The 22,886-nt window shown below is 40.7% G+C and overlaps 1 protein-coding gene across 11 annotated transcripts in view; it reads left to right on the top strand.

Annotated features, from left to right (window-relative positions):
* LOC129639096 (uncharacterized) overlaps positions 1 to 22,886 on the top strand; it is a 229,641-nt gene that overhangs the window by 27,117 nt on the left and 179,638 nt on the right. For 9 of the 11 annotated variants that reach the window (XR_008708173.1, XR_008708176.1, XR_008708174.1 and 6 more), the window contains exon 2: positions 274 to 327. The exons of 1 other annotated variant lie outside the window; for it this stretch is intronic. Coding sequence is in view for 6 of the 10 variants with exons in the window: in XM_055563985.1 (XP_055419960.1) it covers positions 274 to 327 (54 nt within the window). In the remaining 4 variants the exon portion in view is untranslated. Of the gene's footprint in view, positions 1 to 273; positions 328 to 5,702; positions 5,851 to 22,886 lie in introns of those variants that run through there. One more of the 11 variants, XM_055563986.1, reaches the window with a different exon arrangement.

A 22,886-nucleotide genomic window follows, 5' to 3' on the forward strand; every position in this document is an offset into this window, starting at 1 on the left:
AAACTACAATTGAATTCAGATTATCTTTTTATGAAAGAGAGATTAAAGATTCATTAATTTTTTGCATGTGAAATTTTTTGAAGGAAAATAAAATCCAAAATGTTCTATCAGATATCAATCTGATAGATTTCTCTGAAGGTATTCAGAGAAAACTTTTTGCAGAATTGTAATATTAAGAGCCTTGCCTGAGTCAATGATAATTGTTAAATTATGGAATATGTCATAAAAATATGTAAAACCTTTGTTCCTCCAAGGTTCTAACTTTCCTTTCAGTTTTCAGAGCTTGTCTGTCACTGAAAACCACACTGTACTGTGTCCTTGCATGGGGTAAGTACAGAACTTTGATCACAAATATACTGAAAATATAACACAAAATATCAAACTGTCTAATTTGTATCTTTAAAAAGTTGATTTAAACTGATTTCTGTTTTAATGTTTTTAAAGATTTTTATTTTTTGGCCATGCCATTAGGCATGTGGGATTGCAGGCACACCCTCTGCAGTGGAAGTGTGGAGTCCTAACCACTGGACCTCCAGGGAAGGTCCCCAAACTGGTTTCTTTTCTTGCAGAAACATTGAGAATTTATTCTGTAGTTCAGGCATTCTCAGTAGAACTTTCTTCTTGATTATCATCATACCCAGCATGCAATAATCATTGTTTACATTCAACTTATATGGTATCACAAAATATAGAGCATAATCTGAAATGTAATACATTAGCTTTTAGTAATTCTCAGATTTTACCACATCAGTAAGCAGACTGTTGAGTGCCACTGACATTATTTTCATGGCAGTGTTTTCTTGATGAAGGTAAACACGTTGATTTATGTTCTGGGGACATCCTAATCTGAGTAACTACTCAGAAAATTTTCTTATAATTGCAGCTGAGCCATCACAGTGTTACTTCTATTGGAAACCTAAACTTTCAGCCACATTGGTTGACAGTGTTTTATCCCTTGAAACATTTGTCTGTGTAGTTTTATACAGTGCAGGGCTAGTCTTATTTTTAGTAGTGATGTTGAAAAAATTTTTTCCTTAGTATTTCCTTTATATTGAAATTGTATATGTGTAAAAAACTGCTATTTTAACTGTTTGTTAGTACTGTCAAGTTTCACTGAAGAACATTTTGCAAGCTTTATGTTTTCTATGAATTGAAAGAAAGTGAAACTTTTAGTCACTCAGTCGTGTCCAACTCTTTGTGACCCCACCAGGCTTCTCTGTCCATGGTATTTTCCAGGCAAGAATTCTGGAGTGGGTTGCTATTTCTGTGAATTGGTCCTTAGCATACTAGCCTATTCCTATCTTTGCTGTCTAGTTGCTAAGTCATGTCTGACTCTCCTGCGATCCCATGGTCTGTAGCCTGCCAGGCTCCTCTGTCCATGGAATTCTTCAGATGAGAATACTAGAATATGTTGCTATTTCCTCCTCCAGGGGATCTTCCCAACCTTGGGAGGGATCGAATCCACATCTCCTGCATTGGCAGGCAGATTCTTTACCACTGAGCTATCTGGGAAGCCTACCTATTCCTGTCTTTGGAAAATGATACTTGAGCTACCTTCTTTACCACTAACTCCATCCAGCATTCCAAGCAGAAACCTTTATTGCATCTCACTAATTCCTTGGCAGTAGTCAATGAATTTTCATTCTTAACAAACTTAAGGGATATTCTATAATAAGCAACTTGCATGGCACTAACATTTCAGTTCAGTTGCTCAGTCATGTCCAACTCTTTGCAACCCCGTGGACTGCAGCATGCCAGGCTTCCCTGTCCATCACCAACTCCCGGAGTCCACCCAAACCCATGCCCATCGAGTCAGTGATGCCATCCAACCATCTCATCCTCTGTTGTCCCCTTCTCCTCCTGCCCTCAATCTTTCCCAGCATCAAGGTCTTTTCAAATGAGTCAGCTCTTCACATCAGGTGGCCAAAGTATTGGAGTTTCAGCTTCAACATCAGTCCTTCCAATTAACACCCAAGACCGATCTCCTTTAGGATGGACTGGTTGGATCTCCTTGCAGTCCAAGGGACTCTCAAGAGTCTTCTCCAACACCACAGTTCAAAAGCATCAATTCTTTGGCACTCAGCTTTCTTTATAGTCCAACTCTCACATCCATGCATGACCACTGGAAAAACCATAGCCTTGACTAGATGGACCTTTGTGGGCAAAGTAATGTCTCTGCTTTTTAATATGCTATCTAGGTTGGGCATAACTTTCCTTCCAAGGAGTAAGCGTCTTTTAATTTCATGGCTGCAGTCACCATCTGCAGTGATTTTGGAGCCCAGATAAATAGTCAGCCACTGTTTCCACTGTTTCCCCATCTATTTGCCATGAAGTGATGGGACCAGATGCCATGATCTTAGTTTTCTGAATGTTGAGCTTTAAGCCAACTTTTTCACTCTTCTCTTTCACTTTCATCAAGAGGTTCTTTAGTTCTTCTTCACTTTCTGCCATAAGGGGGTGTCATCTGCATATCTGAGATTGCACTAAATCTGTAGATTTCTTTGGATAGAATGGCCATTTTAACTGTATTAATTCTTCCAATCCAAGAGCATGAAATATCTTTCCATTTCTTTGAATCATCTTCAATTTTCTTTATTATATTTTTATAGTTTTCAATATATAGATCTTTCAGCTCCTTGCTTAAGTTCATTCTTAGGTATTTTATTTTTGATATAATTTTGAATGGACTTTTTTTTTTTTTTTTTTACTTTTTCTGCTAGTTCATTATTAGTGTATAGAGATGCAGTTTGTGTGTACTCAGTCGTGTCCACCTCTTTGCGACCCCATACACTGTAGCCTGCCAGGCTCATCTGTCAGTGGGATTCTCCAGACAAAAATAATGGAGTGGGTTGCTGTTCCCTTTTCCAGGGGATCTTCCTGACCCAGGGATCGAACCTGTATCTCCTGCATTGGCAGGTGGATTCTTTAGCACTGAGTTTACCTGGGAAGCCCATAGAAATGCAGTAGATTTTTGTATATTAATCTTGTGTCCTGCTACCTTGGTGAGCATATTAGTTTTTTTAAATTAATTAATATATTTGGCTGCAACAGGTCTTAATTGCAGTACCTGGGGTCTTCATTGTGTCATGTAGAATCTTTTGTTGTAGCATGAGGGCTCAGTAGTTGTGATATGTGGACTTAGTTGCTCCATGGCATGTAGGATCTTAGTTCCCCAACCAGGAATCAAACTGCATCCCCTGCATTGCAAGGCAGATTTGTAATCACTGGACCACCAGGGAAGTCCCTGGATGCATTAGTTCTAATAGTTTTTTTAATTAAAATTTTTTATTTTTAGAATTTTATATTGAAATATAGTTGATTTACAATATTGTCTTAGTTTCAGAGGTATAGCAAAGTGATTTAGTTATCCATATACATATATCTATTCTTTTTCAGATTCTTTTCCCACATAGATTATTACAGAGTAGTGAGTAGAGTCTCCTGTGCTATATAGCAGGTCCTTGCTGATTATCTGTTTTATATATAGTAGTGTATATATGTTAATCCCAGCTTCCTAATTTATCCTTTTCCCTTACCTCCTTTCCCATTTGGTAACCATAAGTTTGTTTTCTAAGTCTGTGAGTTTGTTTCTGTTGTGTAAATAAGTTGACTTGTATTGTTTTTTAAGATTCCACATGTAAGTGATATTATATGGTACTTGTCTTTGTCTGACTTTACTTAAAATGGTAATCTCTAGATCTTTCCATGTTGCTGCAAATGGCATTATTTCATTCCTTTTTAATGTCTTGGCTGAGTAATACTCCTTTGTATATATGTACTTGTGTGTGTGTGTGTGTGTGTGTGTGTATGTATACACCATATTTTCTTTCTCCATTCATCTGTTGATGGACATCTAGTTGATGTCCTGGCTATTTTATATTGTAAAGAGTGCTGCAGTGAACATTATGTATATGTATGTGTTAGTTGCTCAGTTATGTCTGACACTTTATGACCTCATGTACTGTAGCCTTCCTCTGTCCATGGGATTCTTCAGGCAAGAAAGCTGGAATGGCTTGTGTAGTGAACATTGGGGTGCATCTATTTTTCGAAGTATGGTTTTTTCCAGTTATATGCCCAAGAGTGGGATTGCTGGATCATATGGTAAAGAGTCTGCCTGCAGTGTGGGAGACCCGAGTTTGATCCCTGGGTCCAGAAGATCCCCTGGAGAAGGACCTGGCAACTTACTCCAGTACTCTTTCCTGGAAAATCCCATGGATGGAGGATCCTGGTGGGCTACAGTCCATGGGGTCACAAAGAGTCAGACATGACTGAGCGACTTCATTTTCATTTTTCACATGGTAGTGCTAGTTTTAGTTTTTCAAGGAAACTTGATACTGTTCTCCAGTTGGCATTCCTACCAACAGTGTAGCAAGATTCCCTTTCTCCACACCCTCTCCAGCATTTATTGTTTGTAGACTTTTTGATGATGGCCATTCTCACTAGTGTGAAACCTCATTGTAGTTTTGATTTGCATTTCTCTAATAATTAGTGAAGTTGAGCATCTTTTCGCATGCTTTTTAACCATCTGTGTGTTTTCTTTGAGAAACATATACTTAGATCTTCTGCCTGTTTTTTGATTGGGTTGTTTGTTTTTTAGTTCTAATAATTTTTTTTTAATTTTTTAATTTTATTTTATTTTTAAACTTTACAAAATTGTATTAGTTTTGCCAAATATCAAAATGAATCCGCCACAGGTATACGTGTGTTCCCCATCCTGAACCCTCCTCCCTCCTCCCTCCCCATACCATCCCTCTGGGTCGTCCCAGTGCACTAGCCCCAATAATTTTTGTGTGGAGACTTTAGGGTTCTCTATATAGAATATCTCATCACCTACAATAGTGACAGTTTTACCTCTTCCCTTCCACTTTGACTATCTTTTATATTATTTATTTTTATTTTTTTGGTCTCATTGCTGTGGCTAGGACTTCAGTACTCTGTTGATTAGGAATGGGAAGAATGGGCATCCTTGTCTCCTTCTTGAATATAACAGGGAGGTTTTCAGCTTTGAATATTGTGTTGAATATTATGTTGGCTGTGGGTTTGTCATAAATGGCTTTTATTATGTTGAGATATGTTCCCTCTCTACCCACTTTGATAAGTTTTTTTTTCCATCATGAATAGATGTTGAATTTTGTGAAATGCCTTTTCTGCATCTGTTGACATGATCATGTGTTTTTTTTTCCTTTCCTTTGTTGATGTAATATATCACATTGATTGATTTGCCTTTGATAAGGCAAGCAGCATCACTAGCACAGAGCTTAGTACTTAGTAAATGGTGATTTTTATCACAATTAGTTCATGATTATTTAGTGTTACCCTTCAGGAGACTAAAATTCCTTTATTTGGGGGTGTTCATTACAAATGCGTGTGTGCACACAGATATGTGTGTACTCATAAATGCCCATGTACACACTTGCCCTCAAATACACTCATACTCATATGTCACAGACATTTTGTTTGGAGTCAGCCAACTCTTTCTAGAGCACATATTCTTTTGAATTCATAATCACTTGAAGGCCCAGAGAAGAGGGAATTAGATTGGTTTGAGGGTAGAATAGGATGAAATGAGAAGCTCCCAAATTGGGAACTATCAAAAGGCCAAGACCAGGATTTGATTCTGCCCCAAATCTCTGTGCATTTAACGCGACTGATTTTTCTCTTCCTTTGTTAAAAGTGTCACTTGTTTCTTTTGATCCTGCCAGATGTGTTACATTTGGCAGAAGCCATGGAAGAAAGTATATCAGAGAAGTGAGAACTGTTGTCATCAACTAACCTTCACAGATGATGTTTCTCAAACATTCAGCTGACCTTCACTACCTTTTCATGAATAACTTACACTTATAAAATTGTATACACAGTGTGATAAAGGTTTCTTTAAAAAAAAAAACCCAGTATAGATGTCTACAGAAAGAAAATGGTTATTTTAGACTGGTGGAATTATGAGTATTTTCCAAGTTTCTCCTAACAGTATGTATTTTTAAAAATAATCAGAAGCAGCCAAGTGGTGTTTCTTTCTTTCTTTTTCTTTTCTTTCTTTTTTTTTTTACAAAGAAAGAAAATAACCTACTCTTAGTAATATGAAAAGGCTTGTTCTTCTGTGCTTTCATTGTCATCATGAGGGATGTGGAGGAATGGAATTTATTGGTTTTGGGGTTGTTTTGAGAATTTCTATTTTGGATTTTATCTCGACATTCTCTGAAAAACACTCACATGAATTTACTACTCAGATTGCTTCACTGGTTTATTATTAGACCATCCTCCTCTAAACTTGGCCGGAAATCAAAGGCCCATCCAGATAAGAATCTCCACAATGTGCATTTTTCAGAGCAAGTCAGAAGCTGTTTTGTTTTAATACTCAAAGAAAGCTTTTGTATTTTCAATTTCAAGTGCTCTGCAGTAAACCAACAGTCTGTATAGATTATACAAAAGGGTCATATGTTGGTTTGAGCTAGCTTCTAGGGGGGAAAAATCACCATGGAGGAACAGCACCTATTTAAACAATGAACTGACAGCTGCTGGCCCATTACATCCCTCCATGAGGCCAACTCCTGCTCTTTCCAATTTCACTGGGATCTGTAGATACTACTCTCTGTGGCTGAGCTGGTGATGATGGGCTGTGTTGAGTAGCACCTGCACTTATAAGAGCAGTACCTTTTATCAAAAAACTCTCACATCACGTCCTTTATATGGAAGAAAAACAGTGCCAGCTTGGAAAGGGAGAAGAAAATCTATACCTATTTTCAAGTTCCAAATTGACATTTAAGTACTTGTAGAGATAGAACTAAAAACTTGGAGCTCTTGATTTCTACTCTATTCTCATGGCATTCTCAGGAGTATCAGGATCCACCCTTTGCTGAACTTTAAACCAAATAGTTAGACCTCACAGCTTGCTAAGTTAAATGCTTATTTAACGATGTCTGCCTTAAAAAAAAAAATCTTTCTGGTGACAGTCATAAAGAAGCAACATGAAAGAATGTTTTCTTCAGCTTCTGCTTCAGGGAACCATAATTCTCTTCATTTTTTTTTTCTTGTATTAGAGTCAGGTGTCCATAATCATCCACCCCTTTGAACAGCTCAGGGCTTTGGTCCAGGGTTCTGTTGGAGGAGAGTAAAAAGTCCGAGGTGAAGACAAGCCTTTGATTCTTTTTATCAAGGTCTTTCCTCACCTTTGATTTGATTCCCTGCTGAATTGCTCTTTTCCTTCAGTCTCTTAGTATATCTTCCTTTGGGGTCTCTGGTTTAGATAGTTGGTTGATGTTTCCATCAGTATTTGGGGCTACTGCTCGCCCTGATCACACCTCAGATCTGCCACATATTTTTTTTATTTTATTTTTTACCGCACCACACGGCATGTGGGATGTTAGTTCCCTGACCAGGGATCAAACCCACACCCCCTGTAGGAGAAACGTGGAGTCTTAACCACCGAACTGTCATTTTATTCTCTCAGATCTGCCAAATGTTGCTTGCTTTCTCAGTTCTGAAGCCCGTCACCTCCCTTGACCTCTGATCCTGAATAACTGCCCGTCTACATTCCTAGACACACCTCTAACCCGCCCCTGCCTCTGCCTAGGCTGAGCCTAACTAAGTTGCAGCTCGACCAGTTTGAACTGAGCCAGACAGTCAATTCAATTTACATTAAAAAAATAAGCCCCACTAGTTCTTCAATGCAATTGATTTAATTTTTTCATAGTTAATGAGCAATTTTTTATTAATTGTGATTAACTTTGTTTTTTTTTAAGATATTTAATTTATTTTTTGACTGCACTGGGTCTTTGTTGCTTTCTCTAGTTGCGGTGAGTGGGGGCTTCTCTAGTCGTGATGCTCAAGCTTCTCATTGTGGTGGCTTCTCTTCTTGTGGAGCACGGGATGTAGGGTGCATGGGCTCTAGTGGTTGTGGCGCAGGAGATGAGTAGTTGTGGTTTGTGGGCTCGAGAGCACAGGCTCAGTAGTTATGGTACATGGGCTTAGCTGCCCCACAGCATGTGGGATCTTTCTGGATCAGGGATTGAACCTGTGTCCCCTGCACTACAAGGCAGATTCTTAACCCCTGGTCCACCAGGGAAGCTCATGAGCAAATTTTTGATTGCACAAAATGATAAAGTCAAAACATTAAATTGGTCCTGTCTCACACGGCATCCTTTTTGTTAGCTTCTCCCCCGCTAGAAGGATGCTACATAAATTTGGTAGATGTAGTGAATAAGCATTTTTAATTTAAAGTTTCATAGTGTGACTTCTAACCAGAAAGAGGCTACCTCCTTTCATCAGATGGAGAGGACAGTAGAAGCAATAGTTTAATAGGCACGTCAGGGGAAACTTAAAATCCATGCTATGGTACCTTCAGTAAGTCATCTTTTCATTGCCTAAAGTCATCTGAAACCCCGCTCACATATTCTGTTTAGCAGCTATTGGCTTTTGAGCTCTTCTTCTTCAGGACAGGTGTTGATGTCTTAAGAAAAGGCATGTCTCCTCTTCTATTTGTGCCTTTCACAACAATATCTGGCACCAAACTCAGGGCCCAGTAAGTCTCCCAAAGTCACTGAATTGAATTCATGGTTGACCTGAAGAAGGGATTACTACAGTGATTTATTACACTAAAAGATACAGATTCATGCACTTTTTTGGGTGGTAACACAGGAATGAAAGATGTTATAGTACCTGAGCGGAAATGCCTCAAAGGGAACCTTCAACAACTCAGAATAGATCGATGTCGTGTCACTTTGACTGTGAGGAAAGCACATCAAATAGGTTTAGTATTCAAAGAGCCACTTAGAACATTAAAGCTTCTACTAAGTAAATCCAGCATAATATGTTTACCAAAAAAGTCATAAGGCATCAGATGGCAAAGTAACATGATAAGATTCATTAGACCTACTTCATCCATCCAGAATGAGATGAACTGTGGAGCAGTTTTATCTGGACGTGGAGAGTACCCAGCCTTGTCTGTATCAGACAGAAACATTCAAAACAATGAGATAAATGCAAACGCTATGAAACATTCTCTATGTATCATCAGAATATAGAGCAACATGTTATAAGAAAAAAATTCTGAGCAAAGTCTGAACTACTACCGCTGTCAAAATGCTGACATTGATTTTATTCACTTCTTGAGATCTAAATTGGAAAATCAAAAAGGATCAGATTGCACACAGGTCTTTATGATATGCTGTAATCAAAGACAACATAGGGCTAGAACTACAATGCATAATGGAAGATCTTGAAGGATGGAATTTGCTGATTCTGGGATGGAGAAATAAGCTGCCATTATCAGAGTGAGTTTTGTCCCACAACTTAGTGATTTATTGCTCGTGTTGCCAATTCACAGATCATTGTCACGTCACTCAGACAAATCTGAAGCTTTGTAAAGAATAATGAAAAGGAAAGACCTAAACTTACAAAATTATGTGCACATAAACAAAGGGAAGGCTAATTCACTATCAAGTGGCTTTTATCTTTACTTAAAAAATACAGAGGAACAAATAAGCAATTCTTCTCTGTGGTTATACATACAAAGAGGTTGCTTAAAATTTTAAAGAAATTAAGTTTCATAGAGAAATGTGTTCATAAAGAAAATAGAGATGCTGCAGTGGTATCGGAGAGCACGTCAGATGGTTCTCTGTTAGTTAATGCACTAGGGTCAGGAATCTGTAAACTACTAAGAGGGTTTTGTTGTTGTTGTTTTTAACGTTCTCTTTCCCCTTCACCTTTAAAAAAGTTGAAGTATGTTGATTTACAATGTTGTGTTACTTTTAGGTGTACAGCAAAGTAATTGCATACTACATACATATGTATCTTCTGTTACAGATTATTACAAAATACTGAGCATATTTCCCTGTACTATACAGTAGATCTTTGTTGGTTATCTATTTTATATATGGCAGTGTGTGTCTGTTAATCCTAAACTCCTAATTTATCCTCCACCCCCTCTAATAAGAGGGATTTTGACATTTGTATATATGGTTGCAAAAGTTTTTTTTAGAAGAATGGGAACTCATGACATGTGACAATTATAGGAAGAGTTCGACACACAGCCACGCCTATGCATTTCCAGATGACTTTCATGCTACAACAGCAGAGTTTAGTTGGGAGAGACCATATGGTCTGAAAATACTAAATCCATTTATTATCTGGCCCTTTATGGGAAAAAATTGGCAACCCCTGTATTGTAACAATCCGTCTGTGGGGTCGCACAGAGTCAGACACGACTGAAGCGACTTAGCATAGCATAGCATAGCATGACATTGTTTAGTCACTCAGTCCCGTCAGTTGTGTCCGACTCCTGGTGACTTCATGAACTGTAGCGCGCCAGGCTTCTCTGTCCTTCACCATCTCCTGGGGCTTGCTCAAACTCATGTCCATTCAATGATGCCATCCAACCATCTTGTCCTCTGTCACCCGCTTCTCCTCCGACCCTCAGTCTTTCTCAGCATCAGGGTCTTTTCCAGTGAGTCAGCTCTTCACATCAGGTGGACATATCTAAACCTAGAAAGAGGACATGTTTAGAAAGAGACTGGAACTTCATATAACTTTACATCTGAAGAAAAATATATCTACTACACAGATACACTTATCTCTATGTACACACAAAGGGGCTCCCATAGATGACCCATAAAGGCAGCTAATACATCTCATGGGTGCTTTTGATAGCCGAGTAAATTCACATATTGCTGGGAAAGCTACTTATGAAAAGAGATTAGCGTTTGGAACAGAGTCCCATGTTGGTTTTCTCTGTTCTCTTTATGGCTGGAATAAATGGGCTGGATTGGACTGAGCTGTTTCACAAGACCTACACAGCAAGCAGAAATACCAGCATTAGGTCTTTTCAAACTTAAATAGATTGAATGTTACCAGTACCAATGAGAACCTAATAATTCCTAGCAACTTGCAACATTAAAAAAAAATTAGCAGCCTCCTTGACACCATCTTACTCCCACACTCCAGGATGCACATAAGGTTGTATGTTTTCTGATTACTTGAGGACTTGGCCAGAGAGAAAATAGAGCAGGCACCAGAAAATATATTGTTGAATTTCCTGGTTATGGCTTTCTTATTTTAGACAGCTCAAGTATAAATGCAATCTTGACCTTTATATGTGTGAAAAATATACAATACAAGCAATAAACAAGTAGCCAAGCATTATATTTCTAATTGAGTCTGCTACTGTCTTGTAGCATGTTGATTTGCTAAATATAATTTGTAGCGTTGCTATTAGGCAGAAAGTCACTGCCCACAAGCAGGCTCCCTGAGTAAAACTGTCCTGTAAAATAAAATCTTTAATACAGAAACAAATAGATTAAAAAAAATCTTGTTGTCTGCATGAATGACCCTGGGAATAAAACAGTGAAAGGATGAAATTGATAAGTCATTGGCTAATATGGAATGCTAGCGATTTCTATTGGAATTTTATCAGGTTGGAATAGTGTGACACCTCTCTGGGACCCAATTAAGAGGCAAGCAGCTGTGGGAAACGAGGATTAGAAACCCTCTATTTTTCATGGGATGAAGAAGGAGGTTTGTGCTTGGAGGACTCTGGACAAAGTGGTTGATTGCAAAAAAAGGCCACAACCCATGCCCCCCATCTCTCCCGGTACATCCTTTGCAAGTTAACTTTACTTCTCCTCCCACAAGTGAAAGTGTTAGCTGCTCAGTCGTGTCCGACTATTTGTAACCCCATGGACTGTAGCCCACCAAAATCCTCTGTCCGTGGAATTCTCCAGGCAAAAATACTGGAGTGGGTTGCCATTCCCTTCTCCATGGGACTTTCCCGATGCAGTAATTGAACCTAGATGTCTTGCATTGTAAGCAGATTCTTTACCACTTGAGCCACCAGGGAAGCCCTGGATCTAGTTCCCTGACCAGGAATCAAACCTTGGCCCTCTGTATTGGGAGCTTAGAGTTTTAACCACTGGACCACCAGGGAAGTCCCTCCCATCAAGAGGTTGCATCTATTTTCCCACCCCTTGAACCTGAGCTTGGCCGTAGGATACAACAGAATCTTTTTTAAAAATGTTAATTTTATACTGGAGTATAGTTGATTAACAATGGTGTGTACATTTCAGCTGTACAGCAAAGTGATTCAGTTATCCATATACATATATCCATTCTTTTTCAGGTTGCTTCCCCATGTAGTTTATTACAGAATATTGAGTAGAGTTCCCTGTGCTATCCAGTAGGTCCTTATTGATTATCTGTTTTATATATAGTGGTGTGTTTTGTCAATCCCAGACTCCTAAGCTATCCCTCCCCCCACCTTTCCTGTTTTCTATGAGAATTGTCACTAGCCCCTGCCCTGTGAAGCTGCCCTCTCTTTGCCACCCTGAGTTAACTGTGTGAAGAAGCTCAAGCTAGCCTGCTGGAGTCTATGGAACAGAAATGAGCCATCCCACCTGTGGCCCCGAGACCAGCCAACCTGCCAACTACTAGACAGGTGACTGAGACCAAACTAGGTAGCCCAGACTGGAAGAACCTCTCAGCTGACACCCAGAATCAGGAGAATGAACCAATGCTTATTAGTTCAAGCCACTAAATTTTTTTTAATTAATTAATTTATTTTAATTGGAGGCTAATTACTTTACAATATTGTAGTGGTTTTTGCCATACGTTGACATGAATCAGCCATGGGTGTACATGTGTTCCCCATCCTGAACCCCCCTCCCACCTCCCTCCCCATCCCATCCCTCAGGGTCATCCCAGTGCACCAGCCCTGAGCACCCTGTCTCATGCATTGAATCTGGACTGGCGATCTATTTCACATGTGGTAATATACATGTTTCAATGCTATTCTCTCAAATCATCCCACCCTAGCCTTCTCCCACCGAGTCCAAAAGTCTGTTCTTTACATCTGTGTCTCTTTCACTGTCTCGCATATAGGGTCATCGTTACCATCTTTCTAAATTCCGTATATATGCATTAACACACTGTATTGGTGTTTTTCTTTCTGACTTACTTCACTCTGTATAATAGGTTCCAGTTTTATCCACCTCATTAGAACCAATTCAAATGTATTCTTTTTAATGGCTGAGTAATACTCCATTGTGTATGTACCACAGCTTTCTTATCCATTCATCTGCCGATGGACATCTAGGTTGCTTCCGTGTCCTGGCTATTGTAGACAGTGCTGTGATGAACATTGGCATACACTTGTCTCTTTCAATTCTGGTTTCCTCGGTGTGTATGCCCAGCAGTGGGATTGCTGGCTTGTATGGCAGTTCCATTTCCAGTATTTTAAGGAATCGCCACACTCTTCTCCATAATGGCTGTACTAGTTTGCATTCCCACCAACAATGTAAGAGGGTTCCCTTTTCTCCACACCCTGTCCAGCATTTTAATGGCTTGTTATGCAGCAAAAGTTAGAGTAGGTGCTGAGGTCCTGGGTCCTGAGTGGTTCCTGCATGGGAGGTCCAACCAACCACACTGCTTTTGCCCAGAATGTGCCTGACCGTGAGGGCTGTTACATACAAGTCCTCTGAAGCCTGATGGGCTGCACACGGATTGCTGGGGCTTGTTTATGGGGTCCAGGGTTACCTTAGGCCACACGGGATGATGCAGAGTCCTAGGGGACCTTCTAGTGCTGGCAGCTGCTTCGGTGAAGGTTCTTAAAATGCTGATTGCTGTGGGCTTCCTGCTGGAATGGCTCAGGTCTGAAGCTGGGGCAGCCCCTGGAACTTCCCACCAGCTGAAGACTTCTTTGTACTCCACAGCCTCTAAGGGCCCTCTGATATTTACATATCTTTGCTGGACTTGTCCTGACTCTAGGGAGAATTTTTGAGATAGTCCCAGAAACTCCAAGGACAGGGACAAAGACATAAACCCATGTGTAGGCTTGGGGTGGGGGTGGGATACCAGGGTCTCTGGAGGCAAACGGTGCTGATGAAGGGGTTTGGCAGGCCTCAGAGGGCACGCGTTTTCATTGATGGCCTGGGTGGATTCAGCCACAAATTAGCTCTGCATCCTGACCAATAAATAAACAAGTTCACTTTTTTTAGGTCTCAGTTTCCAAATCTATTTAGTAGGGAGAACTAGATAGGATGGTACTTGACTGTCTTTGCTGGGATTCATCTCCCAGACTTTGCACCGTGTCTTCCTCCAGACCTCACTTGGTTTGACTTTGTGTTGTCATCCCTGGACCCAGAGTTGTGATTTTGAGAAAGAAGTGAGGCAGGAGCATTTCAGGATGAGGATATGAGCCATGTGCACAGAGTTTATTCAGAGCTTGCCCAACTGATGTTAAGTGACTTCTGACAGGAGTCTGGCTAAAAGAGACCAAGGAATTGCTGGGGGTGGGGGAAGAGGGAGCAAGCAGCCCAAGAGAAAGTCTGGGAAGAGGGCCTGATCTATTATTTTGCCTTGTAAATAATCCGCAGAGGGGCTGTCTATCCCTGACCCCGCCCACTGATCAACTGATCTTGCAGCAGCACACGAAGACTTCAACCTGTGGTTTTTACCTAATTTATCTTCCTCTGTGAATTTTGTTATCCTAACACAATTTTTTATTTCCACACTGCATTAGTACACTACTCTCAGTTTTGCAAGGTTTTGTTTTGTTTTTTTAATGGGGTAAGGTGGTCAAAAAAACCGACTATTTAAAAACATCACGGTTTAGCTCAGGGCTGAAGTATTTTTTATATACTAAATGCTGACTAACTGTTCAAAAGTCATCAGTGGCTTCTCATCGATCCTAGTTCCAGTGGCCTGAAGGTCACTTTGGAATGGCCTTTCTGGCTGGCCTCAACTCCCGTCACTCTCACCATCAGCTAGCCCTATTTGTTGTCCTTGAAGTACTCCAAGATTGTCCCCACCTCATAGCCTTTTCCCTGGCTCTTCTCTGGACCTGAAATGCTCCTGCCCCAGGTCTTGTGGTTTACTGCTCTCTTGGAAATAAGGACTTTTTTAAAATTGAGGTATGTGTGTATGCTAAGTCACTTCAGTCGTGTCTGTCTCTTTGCGACCCCATAGACTGTAGCCCACCAGGTTCCTCTGTCCATGGGATTCTCCAGGCAAGAATACTGGAGTGGGTTGCCATGCCCTTCTCCAGGGGATCTTCCTGACCCAGGGATCGAACCCATGTCTCTTATGTCTCCTGCACTGGCAAGTGGATCTTTACCACTAGTGCCACCTGGGAAGCCAAGTTGATTTTCAGTGTTGTACTAATTAGTGCTGAACAGCAAAGTGATTTAGTCACACACACACAGACACACACATATATATTCTTTTTTTAAAAATGTGTTCTTTTCCATTATCATTTATCATAGGATGTTGAATATAGTTCTCCCTGTGCTATACAATAGAGCCTTTTTATCCACCCTATATATAAAAGCTTACATCCGCTAACCTTGGCCTCCCACTCCACCCCTCTGCCAACCCCAACCTCTATCCAAATGGGAACCACCAGTCTGTTCTCTGTGTCCATGATTCTGTTTCTGTTTGTAGATGGGTTCATTTATGTCATATTTTAGATTCCACATATAAGTGATATCATATGGTATTTGTCTTTCTTATTCTGACTTACTTCACTTAGCATGATACCCTCTAGTTGCACCCGTGTTGCTTGCAAGTGGCATTATTTCATTCTTTTGGGGGAGCAGGGGCTGAGTAGTATTCCATTGTATATGTGTAGCATATCTTCTTTATCCATTCATCTCTCAATGGATATGTAGGTGGTTTCCATGTCTTGTGCATAGGAGTGCATGTATCTTTTTTGAATTACAGTTTTGTCCAGGTATATGCCCAGGAATGGGATGATTGGATCATATGCTGATTTTCCTTTTAGTTTTCTGAAGAACCTCTGTACTGTTTTCCACAGTGGCTGCACCACTTTACATTCCCAGCAACAGTGTAGGAAAGGAAACAAGGATTTCACAGACACTCCAGAATGTTCTAATATGCAACTAGAGTTGAGAATAACTGAGCTAGAGTCTCATTTCAAGTCAAAGCCCCTTGAACTTCCATATCAGTAGAAACCACCTTGAGGTCTTGATTGCATGTAGATTCTAATGCAGGAGTGGGGAGGCGTTCGAGAGTCTGCATTTCTAAGGATGGTGAATTCCCTAAGACAAGGGAATGTATTTCTGTCTGTGCCAACTGCAGACTAGGTGCCCTGTGAGTATTTGCTGCTCACAAGCTTCCCAGTTGCCACAGTTTCCTTTCACGGCCCTGTGCCACCTCCAGTAGGTCTGATGACCTAAAATACGATGGAATGTGTGACCTGATCAAGATATCAGGCCTACAGACGTTATAAAAGGACTTTAAATGGATAAACCTTTGGTACGAAGTCCTTCTATTCTGGAGCCATAGGGATGTGATCCTGGGCGAAGAACGAAGCTTTCATCTCTCCTGCTATGATAAAATGGGCTCTTGTTCTTCAGATTCTTCCCTAGGGCTATTATCACCCCCTCAGTCTTGCTGGGTTTGACATGAAGTGAGGCAGACTTCAGCCAGAGAGGTTTTCTGAGGGGAAAAAAATGGGAAAGTAAAGCTGCTGCTCTCCTTTTTGGTTTCCAATATCCTCTGTATGGTCATAAATAGCCCTGATTCCTGACATCCACACCACAAAACTAAATTTCCAGGTCTCCGTCCATCCTGTCAGCAACTTCATCAGTTGCCTTTATAACATCTTCTTCTGAAGGCTTCTTTGTGCTACTTTATATATGTTCCCCTGCCCAGAGGGTCCTCACCCAAAAGACATCCCTCAGGCGTCCATCCCGCTTAGCCAGCTGCTAAAGCCAAAACGAAGTCACCCCTGGTCTGGCCCCATCTTACTCCAGCAGAGCTGATAATTTCATTCCAGGGGGCTACATCTTCTCTCCTTGCCATGGAATTTCTCCCTAATGAGGTTAACAGGGGTATTGTTGTTTCAGGGTTTGCTGACAGGAGGAGGATTTATCCTCTCCTCTACTCTTTTTACTGACTCTGAAGAGATTTGCAGACCTGAAATCTGCAGTGCCTCTGGGTCACTTGGTAATTTAAAACTGATGACTTGAAAAGAGAAGGGAGATGAAGATGCTGTCCTGGGATGTGTCATTTTACAGAGAGGTATTGTAATTGGGGGACAGTATTCTTTCATGCAACTCTTTTGAGAAAAACAACACACGGTGGTTTAGGGGTCTACTGTGATGACTTAATCAGCCAGCTATTCATTGGCACCCTTTCTGAGTATAGAGACAGAAGATGTACAATTTACTGATTAGAAAAGGGTTCATGAAGGTGCTAATTAAAATCTTAGAACAGTGCGTGATTCCATCTTGTAATGCTCAACACTGGGCAAAACCACTATGCTATTAGAAGTCAAAATAGAGCTTACCGTGGGGTAGGGGTTAGTGACTGGAAGGAAGCATAATGAGTGCTTTCTGGGGTTCCAATGATGTTTTATGCCTTGAATCTTTTCCTTGGGCCCTGTTTACTTTGTGAAATTTCATTGATTCACTTTTGTGAATTTTCATTTGTGTGCTTTCCTCTGTCTACCGTACTTCACTAAAAAGTTTACCAGTAAATATCCTATAATTATAAACACACTTTAAAATGGTTTCCTCTTTATGAATGGATCAGAAGTTCAACAAATCAGTGTGTGAAAATGTATTTGAAAGGCCGTTGTTCAGTTAAAGTCTGGATTCCTTCCCCACCCCCACCAAAATGTACATTTTCCCCCTCAGACTTGAGTGCCCTGTGTGTGTTAGTCCTCTTCCTGATCCTAACAGCTTTGCTTTGATTGTGCTTAATGCTGGAAAAGCTTTCACTTGGAAGGAGCTGTAACCTTAACAGGCTTCTTTATCTGGTGGATGAATTATATCCTAGATACGTGCTCACGTCAAAGTATGCAGCCTTCCACCAGTCATTAGTCACGGAAACCACCCCAAATCTCAGTGACAGGGCTCACCATCAACAGCTGCAGGACAAGATGAGGGACGCTTGTGATCAAGCCTGGTGCTTCCTGGATACTAATGATATCTCCACACAGTGGATCCGCCTTTGCTTACCCAGTTAAAGAATGAATCAGAATGTTGAGACAGATTAGACTGGGGCCGGCTTTACTTAGCTAGGAACAAACCAGACATAATAGATGAATTGTTTTTTTTTTCTTCCTCTTGTAAATGTATTTATCTAATTTCTGGAATGAGTATACATTCACGTGGTTCATGAATCACAGAGTACAAATAGTATGCAGGGAATAGTATTTCTCCACTTCTCTCCTCCATCAATCAGTGTCCACCCCTACCATCACTGTTGATAGTGGCTTTGTTGCCAGAGACTTGTAGTGTATACTAAAAAATAAAAAAGACCCTGAAAATATCAATAAGAGGATTTCATCAGGCGCCTATGATCACTGACAACTCCCCGTTTTAGGACTGTGCCACTCAAAGTGTGCTCCTCAGAACAACAAGGCTCACTTGGGAGTTTGTTAGAAATGGAGAATCTCAGGCCCCAGCTCAGACCCACAAATTGGAATCTGCAATTTAATAGGATCTCCAGGGTATGTAGCACCCTAAGGTGTGAGAAACAATGCTTCAGGGGAAAGGGACCTTGTGTGTCAAGATGGGGGTCTACAAAGGTACCCAATTTATCCTCAAGGAGTTCTTTGTTCTTTGGAGGAAAAATGAATTCCATAGATTCTCATCAATCAATTTTGTGACAATTTTCTCAGAGGTTTTTCTCTTGTGCACATGAATCTCATCCCGTGTGCATATAATGATGTGTAATTGTCTTCAGCAGACATTTAAGACTCTGAGCACTTGCCCTGGTTCTAGCTTTTGAGGACTCTTGCCTGAGCATGTCAGGACCAGAACATTGGGTGACTAAGTGTTGAGCAGTGGACACATTGTCTTGTTTTGCTCTGAGGATTTGGAGCCAGAGAGTTATCAACATATGAAACAAAGGAGAGAAATCGCTTTAAAATTCTTACTGCCTCTTAGAAAGAATATATTGATAATGTGTATGACTTTTACTAGAGAAAAGAAATTCCATGAGATGGTTACCTTTTGCCTTGACATGTGACTTTTTTGCTAGTCAAGATTGTTATTCTTGTTCAATCTCTCTGGCATGTCTGACTCTTTGCCACCCCATGGACTGCAGCATGCCAGGCCTCCCTGTTCTTCACCTTCCCAGAACTTGCTCAAACTCATGTCCATCGAGTCAGTGATGCCATCTAACCATCTCATCCTCTGTCGTCCCCTTCTCTTCCTGCCTTCTATCTTTCCCAACATCAGGGTCTTTTCCAATGAGTCGGCTCTTTGCATCAGGGGGCCAAATATTGGAGCTTCAGCTTTAGCATCAGTCCTTCCAGTGAATATTCAGGATTGATTTCCTTTAGGATTGACTGGTCTGATCTCCTTGCAGACCAAGAGACTCTCAAGAGTCTTGTCCAACACCACAGTTCAGAAGCATCAATTCTTCAGTGCTCAGCTTTCTTTATGGTCCAACTCTCACATCCATATATGACTCCTGGAAAAACCGTAGCTTTGACTATATGGACCTTTGTCAGCAAAGGAATGTCTCTTTTTAATACACTGTCTAGGTTGATCATAGCTTTTCTTCCAACAAGGAGGCATCCTTTAATTTCATGCTGCATTTAGCATCTGCATTGATTTTGGAGCTCAGGAAAGAAAGTCTGTCACTGTTTCCATTGTTTCCTCATCCATTTGCCATAAAGTGATGGGACCAGATGCTATGATCTTCATTTTTTGAATGTTGAGTTTTAAGCCAGCTTTTTCACTCTCCTTTTTCACTTTCATCAAGAGGCTCTTTAGTTCCTCTTCACTTTCTGCCATAAAGGTGTTATCATCTGTGTATCTGAGGTTATTGATATTTCTCCCAGCAATCTTGATTCCAGATTGTGCTTCATTCAGCCTGGCATTTCGCATGATGTACTCTGCATATATGTTAAGTCAAGATTGTTGGTGTGAGACATTTTTTGCTTTGGTATAATTATTCTGGTTTCTTCAAGAAGGGACATACTGAAACTTAAAAAAATGTTTTTAGTATATTGGAGTATAATTGATTTACAATGTTTTTTAGTTTAAGACCTACAGGTAAAGTGATTTACTTATACATATATCTATTGTTTTTCATATTCTTTCCCCATTTACGTTATTACAGAATATTTAGTAAAGTTCCCTGTGCTATACAGTAGGTTCTTGTTGATTATTTCATATATATAGTAATGTGTATATGTTTATCCAAATTCCTAATTTATCCCTCCCCCTGCCTTTCCCCTTTGGTAACCATAGGTTTATCTATTTCTGTTTTGTAAATAAGTTCATTTGTATCATTTTTTAGATCTCGCATATAAGTGATATGATATTTGTCTTTGTCTAATTTACTTCATTTAGGATGATAATCTCTGGGTCCATCTGTGTTGTAAATGGCATTATTTCATTATTTCATTCGTTTTTATGGCTGAGTAATATTCCACTGTATATATGTACCACATCTTGTCTATCCTTTCATCTGTTAATGGACATTTCGGTTGCTTCTGTGTTGTGGCTATTGTGAATAGTGCTGCAATGTCCTGGGTGCGTGTATCTTTTCAAATTATGATTTTCTCCACATAATATGCCCAGGAGTAGAGTTTCTGGATTATATGGTAATCTATTTTTAGTTGTTAAAGAAACCTCCATTCTGTTTCCATAGCAATTCTACCAATTTACATTCCTACCAACAGTGTCAAAGGGTTCCCTTTTCTCCTCATTCTCTCCAGCATTTAATGTTTGTAAATTTTTCATGATGGCCATTCTGACCTGTGTGAGGTGAGACCCCATTGCGGTTTTGATTTGTATTTCTCTAATAATTAGTAGTGTTGAGCATCTTTTCATATGCTTTTTGGCCATCAGTAGGGACATACTGAAATTTAACACACTTTCTCACTTCCTTTTCTCTACTTTTTGAAGTTCTTTCCTCAAGAAATATTAGCCACAGAGCACACCCTTATACTCTGGAAGAGAAGGGGGCAACAGAGGTTGAGTTGATTGGATGGCATCACTGACTCAATGGACATGAGTTTGAGCAAACTTTGGGAGACAGTGAAAGACAGGGAAGCCTGGTGTGCTGCAGTCCATGGGGTCACAAAAAGTCAGACATGACTTAGTGACTGAACAACACCCTTGTACTGGGCTTCCCTGGTACTCAAATGGTAGAGAATCTGCTTGCAGTGCAGGAGACTTGGGTTCCATCCCAAGCTGGGAAGATCCCCTAGAGTAGGGAATGGCCACCCACTCCAGTATTCTTGCCTGGAGAATCCCATGGACAGAAGAACCTAGCGGGCTACAGTCACTTTCACACCTTTGTACCACTTAACCATTCACCTCTGCTCCTCTCGACTTCCTTCACTGCAGTTAACAGTCATTGAGCATCTGTCACAGTCTGATGTTGAGAGTTTTTTCTAATGATTTCAGTTTTTTAAAACTTTGTTGTGGTATGAGCACTTAACATGAGCTCTCCTCTCTTAACAAGTTTCTGAGTGTATGATACATTACTGTTGTCTGTAAGTACGCTGTTGACAGCAGCTCTCCAGGGTTTATTCATCTTGCTTAACTGAAGCTTTGTGCCTGTCAAATGAGTTCTCATGAAATTATTAGTATAATATACATACCAAAAAGTGCATAAATCATAAGTGCACAGCTCAGTGAGGCTTCAAAAGCTGATCACACGCTGGAAAACAGCACCCAGAACAAAAATCAGAGCAAGTCCAGCCCCTCAAGAGCTCCGTCACGCCCCCTGCATAGTCAGCACATGCCTGTGTGGGTCAACACTATCTAACTCCTAATAGCATATGAAAGTAACACTTGCCTGCTTTATGTAGATGGCACCCTACAGCCTGTGCTGTTCTACCCAGGTTCTTTTACTCAGTATTGTGCTTGTGGTATCCAACTGTATTATGTGATCATTCATTCGCCTTGCTGTCTTAATTTATCCATTCTTCTGTTGGTGATGATTTTGTGGCTTCCCGTTGGAAGCTATCATGACCAGCACTGCTAAGAAAATTCCTGCACATGCCTCTTCATGAAAATACGTAAGCTTTTCTGTTGAGTATGTACCAAATACGAAAATTGCTGTGTGATGCTGACTTTTTAAATATATCACAGTGGATTAGTTTGTGCATGTAAGTGCCAAAGAAGCAAGGTATGTGATTAGGCAGAGAGGCGTGCATTCAGATACCCTAGCCCAGGAATAGGAGCCGATATCTTTGCTCCCCGACATGAAAAGGGAACTTTCTGCCTTCCAGCAATTTCTGAGCTCCTACCTGCTTCTAGCCTTCCAAGGATGCAGTGTTGATTGCTTTAGTTTATTTTATGATTTTAATGAGATCACCCCACTGCTGCAATAGCTTTTCCAAGCATGACACATCCTGGCTCCATAGTGAGAACCAAGTCAATTCTCAGCTGTGTGCCAGCGGCAGCTAAAAAATTGCTCTTCATGAATTTGTGCTTTAGAATCTCCATCCTTGAGGGGAAATAGTGGAGGCAGGACAAGCCATCAGTGAAGGAGTTGGTTGTGTGCATGCCTTCACTGGAAGCTCTGCCTGGCCCTTAAATAGCTCTGTGCTAAACACCCTCTTCCTAGAGGGCCTGGAACCCCCACCACTTAAACTAGCATTTGAGTTTAGACCACTGAGGCAAGGGCATGCCTCAGGAAGGCCACTGCTAAAATGTACTGGTTTCCCGCAGGGAGAGGGAAGGTCTTAACTGTCCCCTGGGAGGATAGTAAGTCAGAAACTTGGCAGTCAAAAGAAGTCAGTACTTGGGGCATGGGAACCAGAGGATTTGATGGAGGCAGCCTGGCTAGGAGACTGTAGCAGCGGAGACTTGAAGGCAAAAAATTGGGGGGTAGTGGTATGAAGAGCCTCGGGCTGGAGGGGGTTCGTGGTGAGATCCCCCGCTGTACCACCTTGAAGAGCATCT

This window comes from Bubalus kerabau, chromosome X (assembly GCF_029407905.1).
Source record: "Bubalus kerabau isolate K-KA32 ecotype Philippines breed swamp buffalo chromosome X, PCC_UOA_SB_1v2, whole genome shotgun sequence".
NCBI classification, from domain to species: Eukaryota; Metazoa; Chordata; class Mammalia; order Artiodactyla; family Bovidae; genus Bubalus; species Bubalus kerabau.